This window comes from Hypanus sabinus, chromosome 14 (assembly GCF_030144855.1).
Source record: "Hypanus sabinus isolate sHypSab1 chromosome 14, sHypSab1.hap1, whole genome shotgun sequence".
NCBI lineage: Eukaryota > Metazoa > Chordata > Chondrichthyes > Myliobatiformes > Dasyatidae > Hypanus > Hypanus sabinus.
This window is the reverse complement of record NC_082719.1, coordinates 20933796-20944920: the sequence shown is the minus strand read 5'-3', so window position 1 is coordinate 20944920 and position 11125 is coordinate 20933796. Positions and strand designations below refer to the sequence as shown.

Sequence of the window (11125 nt, the reverse complement as noted above, 5' to 3'; positions counted from 1 at the left end):
TCATCCCATCAATGTTTAATTTCATTTGTTTCGAGCTATGGCAGTGTAACAGGCCCCACCACCCAATCACCCTCATGTGACTAACCCTTTGGTAGGTAGGAGGAAACTGGGTCACCCGGACGAAACCTACGTGGTCATGGGGACGATGTATAAACTGGTTATAAACAGCGGCAGAATTATACCTGGGTTACTGGCGCAGTAATTGTGTTGTGCTAACCGCTACCATGGCATCCTAAACCATGTCTGGTTACACTGGAGTACCAGACGCTTTATCTGATACATGTGGCAGCGAAGTACACTATCTAAAGTTTCTATTTCTTGTCAGTGATGATTGTTTTTGCTCTTAAATACAAGTCAAAATTTGGTTGTTATGATATGGTCTGAAGGTCCCCATTTCTGAGTGTTTGAAGTCTCCAGGTTACACCGAGGGAACCTAGTTTGGAGAAGCGATCAAGTTCATGAGCTAAAGATACACAATCCTGCAGGTTCATTGGAACTTGGATTTGTTGACATATTAATAAATTTATCTCTACTCTCAGGATACTGAAATCAAAATTTTAAAAAGCATTTTCACAAAACCCGATCTACATTATCGGTGGATTGTTGGAAATACCTCAGATTTCATGACTGTTACGTGCCAGAAAGGAGTAGGTGTTCATGAGCATTTGCTTTAACTGAAGCCAGAGTGATTATCTCCAATTGTTCCATTTATTGCGAGGGCATGTAGAAATACACATTTTCCATTTCATGGGAACTGTGATTTTTAATTAGAGGAAAAACACCTGACTTTGTTTGATGTAACAACAATCAGAATATCACTTTCCCACAGATATTTTAAGTGTATTGAATATCAGCATTACTCTACAGCACTACTCCAGTAAGTTAGTAACAGTTCAACTGTTCATGAGCTTCAATCCATGTTTAAACTATTTGCTTTAGACTTTCCCCACTCAACAAAACGTTCTGGTAAGTAACAAAAAGGAGGATTATACTGAATTGAACAGATACTTTATAATACCATCTGCCAAAAATACACTCAGTGGCCACGTTATTAGGTACAGGAGTGGGATCCGGTGTGGCCTTCTAATGCTGTAGCCCATCTGCTTCAAGGTTTGATGTGTTGTGCGTTCAAAGATGCTCTTCTGCACAGCACTGTTCTAACACATGATTATTTGACTTACTGTCACCTTCCTGACAGTCTGAATCAGTCTGGCCATTCTCCTCTGACACTCTCATTAACAAGATGTTTTTACCAACAGAACTGCAGCTCACTGGATTTTTTTTGTTTTTTTGCACCATTCTCTATAAAATCTAGAGACTGCTGTGCGTTAAAATCCCAGATCAGCAGTTTCTGAGGTACTCAAACCACCCTGTCTTGGCACCAGCAATCATTTCACAGTCAAAGTTACTTAGATCATAGTTCTTCCCTATTTAAATGTTTGGCTTGACCAATATCTGAGCCTCATGACCATGTCTGCATGCTTTTATGCATTGAGCTGCTGCCACATGATTGATGGATATTTGCATTAACAAGCAGGTGTACCTAATAAAGTGGACACTGAATGTACTTCTCTGATAATCAGCTATCTTAACAGCTATGAAGGATTAAAAGAATACTAAAAGGCAATATACTTAAATAAATTAATGTTTATTTAAAATAAGATGAATTTTTAGGTGTGTTTCCAATTCATAAAATTGAGCACAGAGCAGACAAGCTTGTTGGAGTTCTTGTACAGTTTACACTGCATTACAAGCAGCTATTTCAACTTTTCCCAGAGCCTTGGTTGTTAACTGAGTATCATCAAGTCCTCATAATATACTCTTCCACTCTATGTAAATGCACTGTGCTAATCACAGACTTGTGATCTAAAAGTACACTCTGCCACCAAAGTCAGTGGGATAAATCTGTATTATCTCATATTTTGATCAGACATGCATGTAGTTCGATTAAAACAATACTGTGTGGATTCCATTTGTCCTATGTAGGTCGTATCATTTCATTGGTTCGTTTTTTTAAAAAAAATATACAGGCAACATAGATTTAAAAGATCAAGGTGCATTCCCATTGACATAATTTTATCAGATTATATATTGGAATGTTTTGCCTTGTTACAGAAGGCGCTATGGTAAAATGCAACATGGACTGAAGCAATTGTCCAATCTACATTTAACCACAAGTATTCGAATGGTCTTTGCTTAGATTTTCCCACCCAAGTCAGCATAGGTTTGGTCATCATTGATTTCGTAAAGTATATAGCTGTCTTTTCAAATACATTTTGATATCAAACACCTAGTTTATTAGCCTGGGTGAGGACCACCTTCAGAATCGGCATAAATGCTGAGATCTCACTGAAGTTGCTGGTGCTCACTATGTGTGTGTGTATGCTTAACCCTTCGGTGTAGTTCTGGCTTTCAACGCTCCTCGCTATGCTGTGCAAACCACCAATTATGACTGGCGAGAGCTGTAAGAAATGGAACAAATTATTAAAATCAACATCACATTTTCTCGACTACAAAACTTCTCTCGCAGCTAATACAATATTAATAACACCACTTTAAATAATGGTCTTCCAGCCCCTTCTAACAGAATTTATAGCAAGGTCAGCCTGATAAGACATGGATTCCTGATCAGAAACCGAGAATACTCCCAAACACAAGTCAACTTGTAGATTTAAGTACTTATTTTCAAGAGTGAAATAAGTCACAGTTTTAAAGTGAGATTTATTAAAGTTCTGGCATCTTGGTATTAAAATGCACTACACACTTTGCCAGAAAGAATTAAAGATACACCAGCACTTGCATTGGACAGTACAACTCCCCTAGCAAAGAAAAGCTGGGATGGTGGACAGAGAGGTAGTGTGCACTGGGAAGAGGGTAAATAGAGAAAATATTTGATGGATTCCTGCAGTGGAAGGTAATATATGACTAAGCTTCCACCAGTTACAAGTCTTAACACAGCAGCTGTGGCTTCTTAGTACGGCTGTGGTGAATCAGCAAAACAAATGTTGCATCCAGCTGGCCATCCAGCTGAAATGTTGCGCGCTGCTTTCTTACGCATCGTTAATATGGGCTGTATTTGCCACACAAATGCTAATGGTCCTTTGAAACAGGTCAGCTGGAATGAGCACATCAGGACTTGGTAACAAGCAGGAGGCTTCATTTCTGACTGGGGGCCACAACTGTTCTGGGCAGAAACGAGGATAGGTGAAGCGGTCTGGACATGCTGTTTATTTGACACTATTTTCATTCACATCATACAGTGAAAGGGCTGAAATACTTTTCCTGCCACTCACACAGCACTGGGAAGCGAATAGCAGAACAGTCTAATATCAGCATCTGCCAGAACCACTACTTAAAGAGAGGACCAAGTTAAAGAAAAAATACTTCAAGAAGAATAAACTTACAAAGAGTATCAGCAAAACCTCTGCATATACTTATTCTGAGGAAGAAGAGATACCCCATTTCCTCCACTCACTGATCACCCTGACCACACCAGGACTAGTTTTCAAGTCCGGTGCTTATAGGAATTGTACTTGTGTTTTGCCGAGCTGGGGGTGGCCGGACTCCAGTTCAGCATTCAACTTTGCCTTTTACCCAACACCAAGGAAATGCCTAATTTCTTCTAAGGTGTAGCCCTACTCACTACCCAGGGTGGGGCCACCGGGCACATTTGCGAGATGTCCCTGTTGATCAAATGGCTCGACGATACTCACCTCCAGGGCTTGTACGGAGGGAACAAGGGTGCTCTCAGCCGACAGCCTGTCCCACAGGAGTAGCAAATGAGCAATTTAGAGCGGACTGCACACTCTCTTATGACTATTAATTTCTGAAATGGAGGTAGGAATTACTGTCCAGGGCCGGGGGCCTTTCTGCCCAGCTCAGCTTTCTAACACAGCAACTGAGTCTTCAGTGGTCTAAGAGATGCTTTCGAGAAAGTTAAAACTTCCAACCGTTACTCTTATGCACAAGCTCTTATTGTAAACAAGTGAACAATAGGATCCTCATCAGCCCATTATTTAATCAACAGAAAACAATGGGGTCCACGCCAGCTTAATTAAACAATACATTCACCTGGCCTGATGAATGTCTTTGAACATCACATGCGGGTGAAGTCACCAAGTAGTAAAAAAACAGTATAAATGTTACAGAGCAGTAAGGCTCGTTAGGAATGGTCAAGGAATGACAAGAGGAATGACAGAAAGACCAAGTGATTAGAATCCATTTCTCCTTCGTTTTCTGCAACAGACAACTCGTTGGCATGGTTTTTTTTAGCTTATAGGAATTGTACCTGTGTTTTGGAAAGCCTTGTTTTAGAAATGGTTTGTAATTTAGAAATCTTTTTTGAGATAGAACTGCTCCAAGTTTTTAATGTGTCTTAAGAATCTTATCTAAATTCAAATGTAATGTTTAGTGTTTAAACTACTTCATCAGCTGGCAGTCTCTCCTCCGTGGTAGGGAGGAAGGACCCACCCACCGCTCAAGTAGTGGGCACTGGCAGCTAAGCACGCCATGAAGGATAAACAGGGAGGTGATCTTGCCTCTAAAGAGTAGGTGGCTACAGTATAACCTCCCTTTAGTGAAGGTACCCGTAGCTATCTATATTGAATGGGGCTTAAGATAATTGAGTTAAGAATTTTGCAAACAACAAACCTAACACTGTCACAGGAAAGCATTCCTGGAAGTTATATCTGCACAGAGTGGATTTTAAGCAAATTCCACATGCTGAGAGGGTTTACTGATATTTTTTGCAAAGTATCACTCTGCAGGATTTGGGGAAATATAAAAAACGAAGGTGGTTTTCAATACAGTAAAAATACAGAAAACATTAAAATATATATTTATTTCTTTAAATAGATGTTCAATGTCAAATCAGGATGATTAATGGTTACACTAAACCCGTAACAAGATGCAGCATGCCACAGAGTAGAACACAGAAAGGAAACTAGGGTTAAGTCACTCACCATTTGGTCCCGTAGCTTATCATACAGGGATTCTAGTCGCTTGTTAGCATCGTCCAGCTTTCTTTTGGTTTGCTGTACAAAAGTTTTTTTTAGAATAATCTAGTTAGCAAAAGATAGCAGCAGCAGAATCTTTAAATAAAGTTTACTGTAATCCTCCTGTTGCTATTAATGCACTTGAACACTCAGCGGCAGTTTCCCCTGCAGGTTGTGCAGCCCAGGATGCCTCAGAGTACTGGAAAGCCACTTTCCCTCCTGACTTGGGCTACTATCTGTATGAAGACCACAACTCTTCTTGTGACAAACAAGAGGAAATCTGCTGATGCTGGAAATCCAGGCCACACACACAAAATGCTGCAGGAACCCACCAGGCCGGGCAGCATCTATAAAAAAGAGTACAGTTGACATTTCTGGCTGAGACCTGTCAAGAGACTGCATGCTCTTCTTGTAGCTACATGGGTATGCCCCGTTCGACAGGCTAAGTGGTGAATAAAAATTATTGTAATTACAGATGAGTGGCAGTAGAATCAAGTTGGATGGGAAGCAGGGGACACAAGAGGAAAAGTGAGAATGGTGCTTGATGGCTGGCAGAGACTCAATGGGCCAAATAGCCTGTTTCTATGCTGTGTGACTCTGCAACCCCACGTCTCTTCCTTCTAAACTTCAAGTTTTCATCTGCTTAATTTTCATGACTTGTTGTCATGGGGTGATTGATTTGGGGTTTGGTTTAGAAAACCTTTCCTTCCCTTCCATCATCATTCTGTAATAATTCTTACTCAATGGGAGACTGCGGGGTGCAAGTGGACTGTCAATGTTCCTACGGTGCTTACACTTCAGAACTGACTGTCTACACCTGCCTTTCTTTGTGGTTTAGTGGCAATCTGGTATCTACATTGAAGAGGTGGTCACAGGACACCAAGAGGACTTGTTGACCTCCCTTCTCCACCAGGATACGGAGACAGTTGCAACACGGGTATTGTGGTTCTAGCTCAGTTTAGCAACATAGGTTTGGGCTGCAGTTGGAGGAAGCCCACAGTCTCGGGCAGACCATGTGGAGTCTACTGAGGTCAGCACTGGGCCCAGGTCACTCTGGATGCAAATCAGCAGCTCCTTCACCTGCACCTCTGTGCTACCCAAGACTGTCATAATTCACCGCTTCACCTTGAGAGTCAAATGCTTTCAAAACAATTTCAACCTTGGCAGTGGAGCGCTACGATTGTGAACGCTAGACATGTCTAACTGGTGGCTCAGAGCTCAATCAGAGCACGAACACATCAAAGGATCGTGTAAGAATATTCACCCCCCCCCCCCCACAAGAGTATTTAACAAATTAGCACAGTCAGTATGTACCGGGTCAGTAGCTGCATTCATACATCGTTGAATCAGTCCTTCAAATGTGATCTTCAGGATCGCATGCTCTTCAGGAATGGGTTTCTTGGCAATTTTCTCCGTTGTTATCGGTTGCACTGGCTGAACAAGTTCAAACAACACACAATTTTCAGATAAATTCAACACCAACTCTGGTATTACCACTAATCACCTCTCAAAGTTTCCAGCATTAAGTCAAATGGAGCTTCCGCAAGTGAGTCCAGCTGATGTGACTACGTTATTCATTACAGAGCTACCATATGATGAGTTGTGTAGGGCAACTGTGGACCCTAACGTCTGGCACATTATGCCAAAGGCCAAATTTATTCAATAAGAATAGAAACATTTGCCATCATGTGGCTAAAACTGAGATGCCAACCTGTGGAAATTGTTACAAAAGAGGATTCTGAGAGTGCCAGATGTCAAAGACAGAAGTGATCCAACCACCTACAATCAGATCAAGGTGTTGCAGTCCTGTCATATCCAGTCTTGAAAAGTGGGGTGAACAATTCAGCCAGCTAACAGGGACCGAGGCAGAAGGAGCCTTGTTCGAAATAATGGCGGGGCCGGATATGCAGGGTGTGGTGGGGTGGGGAGGGGAGAGGAGGAAGAAAGAGAAACTATGTTAAAATGTTCCCAGTAACCTTCAGCCTGGAGTGCCAGGTGGATGTCCCAGCCTGCTCTCCACCATTACAATTATCCAACTTTATCAGATGTAATTTGTTTCAAGTGATACGAAGGAAGAGATAATATACTGGGCACAATGATAGCCAAGCTTTACTATGAAGATACACTCTGGAATTAGCTGTTTCTCGGCCAATCTGAGCCAATACAGCCAGCCACCTGACACAATGGGCAATTGCTCGAAATTGTGAATGGCAGGACAGACCCGAGGCAGCTACTGGCCATCCAGTAAGGAGTAAAGCCCAGTTCAGCTTCCACTGGAATGTACCACGGTTAACCACAATGTAGCCCTGATCCAACCAGTGCACAGCAGGATGGCGAGCAGTCACACCTTTGAAATCAAGGCAACACAGACTGCAACAGAGAGAGAGCCCATGGAAACTGGGGACAGGGAGATATCTCCACTTAGCACAGATCTGATGGTATTAGTTTACAGTAAGCAATCCCTCATGCACACCAGTGTCCAGGGGTCAAACGCTATTTCATCAGACTACCTTAAGTTCAGTGGCAAGATTCTCTGTCGTAGGTTCATAGAGACCTGCAGCATGGAACAGACCTTCACTCAATCCCAGCTACGATGCCCATCTAAGCTACCCTCCTTTCCCCACATTTGCTGCATATTGCTCTGGAACAGGGCTTCCCAAACCATGCTCCAAAGCCCTTGTATCCATGTACCTTTGTGTCAGTACTCTGAAACATTATTACAGTACCGGCCTCAGCCACTTCCTCTGCTATCTCATTCTACATACTTACTGAACACTCTCTGGATGAATGCGTTGCCCCTCAGATTCCTACTAAATCTCTACCCCTCACCCTAAACCTATGTTCTTGATTTCTCCAACGTGGCCTGGTGCATTCACTCGATCTATGACCGTTAAGACACAAGTTATCAGGCCTTTGATTCCTTCCAGTCTGCTCTGCAAAACCCTGACCCTCATGATTTTATGCACCTCGAGAAGATCGCTCCTCGTACTCCCACACTCTACTGAAAGAAAGTCCCAACCTGCAGGGCCTCTCTCCACAACTCAGTCCCGATGTCCCGAATCCCAAGTTTAGCCCCATCGCCTTCTTGGTCAATGGGAAAGTATGTGCTCATTCTTTCCAGACCCAGGCTGCAGAGCAAATGGTCAAATACACAGCATTCAAGAGCAAGGCTCCACCCCATCCTTACAGTTACAATCACCAGTCCCTCATCATCAACCTTCTGGAGATCAAAACGGATCCAGAACTTAACTGGACCAGCCATTAAAAATACGGCTACAAATCAGAGGCTGGACTACCTGTGAGAAATCCTTCACCTCCAGATTCCCAACCCCTTCCACCATTAAAATGCATGTTACAAGCCTGGGAGAATTCTCTTGACAGGTTTGGCATCAACCCCACAAATCCATCACCAATATCATCAGGGATTAGAATAATAACTGACAACTAACTCACACATTCCACGTTATTCTGACTTGCCTTGTACCTCAGGGAATGCCTTTACTGACAACCGACAATAAATGACAACTAATTCACACATTCCACCCTGCCTTTACCTCAGGGAATGCCTTTACTGACAACTGACAATAAATGACAACTAATTCACACATTCCACCCTGCCTTTACCTCAGGGAATGCCTTGTACCTCTCCCAGTGCTTCTGAGCAACAGCTAGCAGCTCCCCGCTATCTTCTCAAGAGCAGCAAGGGCTGGATGTGGATGAAAATCGATGGTCCTGCCATCAACAACTGCCCGCTGAAATAGAAAACACTATAAAAATAGATACCTGCCACAGCCAAGAGTTTACGTGGAGAGGATCAGTGGCATAATTGGGACAAGAAATTAAGTGAAGATACCAAATTTGGAGAAACCTTTCTGTCGTACGTAAAACAGAGCACGCATAAAGCACTCACCTTATCCCAAAATAAATCACCACACAGCCTGAACCAGCTTTCCTTCTTTCTAAATCAATCTTCTGCATTAAAGTACTGTACAACTTTACCAGTGTTTATAAACTAAACAAACATTTGACAGCCAATTGTTTTGCCCCCCTCAGCCTGGATTGTCCATGTAACTAAAACAGAGATATGAACTAACATTTAGATTACAACTGGCCAAGTCACCCTTTAGCTTATTTACTCCATTCCAATTGAAAGGAGACATAAGGCCGGAAATGACTCAAAGAATCAGCAGGCTGAGCTTAATCCATTCGGAAGAAGGTGAAAAAAGATGGTGGCATGCGTGATTATATAGCCTACTTATATTGTGCATGTTTACGTGGAAGTTTGCAGTACCTGAATAAGTTTACTGATTTTGACTCAGCCAAGTTGGCCCTGGGTTTAATACAGGAACAGGTATAAAACACGAGAAAGCAGTTATACCAGCATGATGTCACCAGTCGGAGCGCCGGGCGCTTCTTCCGTGCTATGCTTTGGCACCATCGTCGGTACGGCCGGTTGCAACATTCCCTGATATGGATTCTGAGCTCCTGGGTTTGGAAGCTGCTGGGAGGTCTGGAACGAAGTGTGTGGTGGAGGAACAGACTGCTGGCTCTGGATCGAGGTCTGAGAGTCTGCGACTGGGTTCATTATGGGAGCAGTGATGGGTGCAGGAGGGGTGAAGTTGCCGGAAAACTGCAAAATATTGTAAATGAAAACAAGGGATAATTGTTGAACATATATATTAAAAAAAACCAGACTGGTTTAATGTCAAAAATCTAAGAGTAAGGTTAAGGTACATGTAGTGGAAATCCATAACTTTGTGGGACTCAGAGATGTTAAACCATAGGTGTCAAACTCAAGGCCCGCGGGCCATATCCGGCCCGGCGTACAATTATATCCAGCCCGCGAGATCATTTTAGATAGATCTATTATTTTAATTATTAATGGCCCGGCGATATGAAGCCTATGATTGTAAGTTAATACCAATCATAAAAATAATGCTTGCTCAGCAGTTTTCTTCATAAGAAACGGAATTTGTGAAGTGAAACACTTTGTAGTTATAGCAGAGACTGAGACACATGAGAACAGGCTGAAAAAACGGAGGCAATGAAAGCTGCGTTCGCACGCGCCCGACTGATCTGGCCCGCATGAAGCTGCATTTTGCCCAATCCGGCCCGTGACCTAAAATGAGTTTGACACCCCTGTGTTAAACCAACGGTTCACACATGCAAACATGCGTGCATATACTTATGCAAATATACATGTAAATTAATTACCAATGAATACATGCATATTTAATATTGTTACAAAAAACACTAATAATAGAAACACAGCAATCTGAATGCAAAATACAGAAGAGAGTAATATTCATCCTGCGATCTGATATCATTAACAACAAATTCCTGACAACCACCAGAGGCAAAATTGCTAGAAACTATTATTAAAGAAATGATAACAATCCACTTTTAATACAAAAGGACAGGGGCAAAGCAAAATAGATTTACAAAAATATAATCAAGTTTGACATTTTAAATTTAGCAGATAGGAACCCAGTGGACGTCGAACATTTGGACTTTCAGTATACTTTCAATAAACTGCTATTAATTGCGGAACACCAAAAGAAACTTAAAGTGCGAATTTATTTTTAGGTTGGGAAGGTACTGGGATCTCAACTACATCGTAATCTATATCCAAGGAACCCGAGTATAATATATCCAAGTCAGGTGCCAGTGCAAGTTACAGAAGGATGCGGAGGAGTTTCAAAGGGATATAGCCAGGCTTTTTGAAACGGGCAAGGCCCCAGTGCATGGACGAGAGGGGATTCTGCAGAGATCAAGCTGACTAGGCCTATATGCTTTGTACTTTAAAAAGGAAGGAAAGAAGGTGATCTCATTTGGGCACAGCAGCATAATCTTGCTTCTGACTAAATGTGGACTCAAGCAGCGAGTTGAACGTGATATATGGAAACCCATCTCATTGTTACTGAATGGCTGTCACCTTCAACTAACAGAAGTCTGTGGCAGTGCTCCTAGCAGTGGCAGATTTCACTTAGAGAGTCCAAATGGGTCATCAAAATTTGGGAAGGGGTTTTGGCTAGGTCAGAAGAACAGGAAGCAACTTCAATCGTAATTCTCACCTGTTATACATCCCCACAGTATCTTTAAATAACAATTTTGCATAAAGTCACATTAAG

At 42.3% G+C, this 11125-nt stretch overlaps 1 protein-coding gene across 4 annotated transcripts in view; it reads right to left on the bottom strand.

Moving 5' to 3' along the window:
- Window positions 1–1629: 1629 nt before the first annotated feature.
- sec31a (SEC31 homolog A, COPII coat complex component) overlaps window positions 1630–11125 on the bottom strand; it is an 81905-nt gene continuing 72409 nt past the window's right edge. For all 4 annotated transcript variants that reach the window (XM_059988866.1, XM_059988867.1, XM_059988865.1 and 1 more), the window contains 4 exons: window positions 9373–9624; window positions 6309–6428; window positions 4962–5033; window positions 1630–2462 (listed from right to left, as the gene is read on the bottom strand). In XM_059988866.1, the coding sequence (XP_059844849.1) occupies window positions 2283–2462; window positions 4962–5033; window positions 6309–6428; window positions 9373–9624 (624 nt within the window). In that variant the 3' untranslated portion in view covers window positions 1630–2282. The remainder of the gene's footprint in view (window positions 2463–4961; window positions 5034–6308; window positions 6429–9372; window positions 9625–11125) is intronic.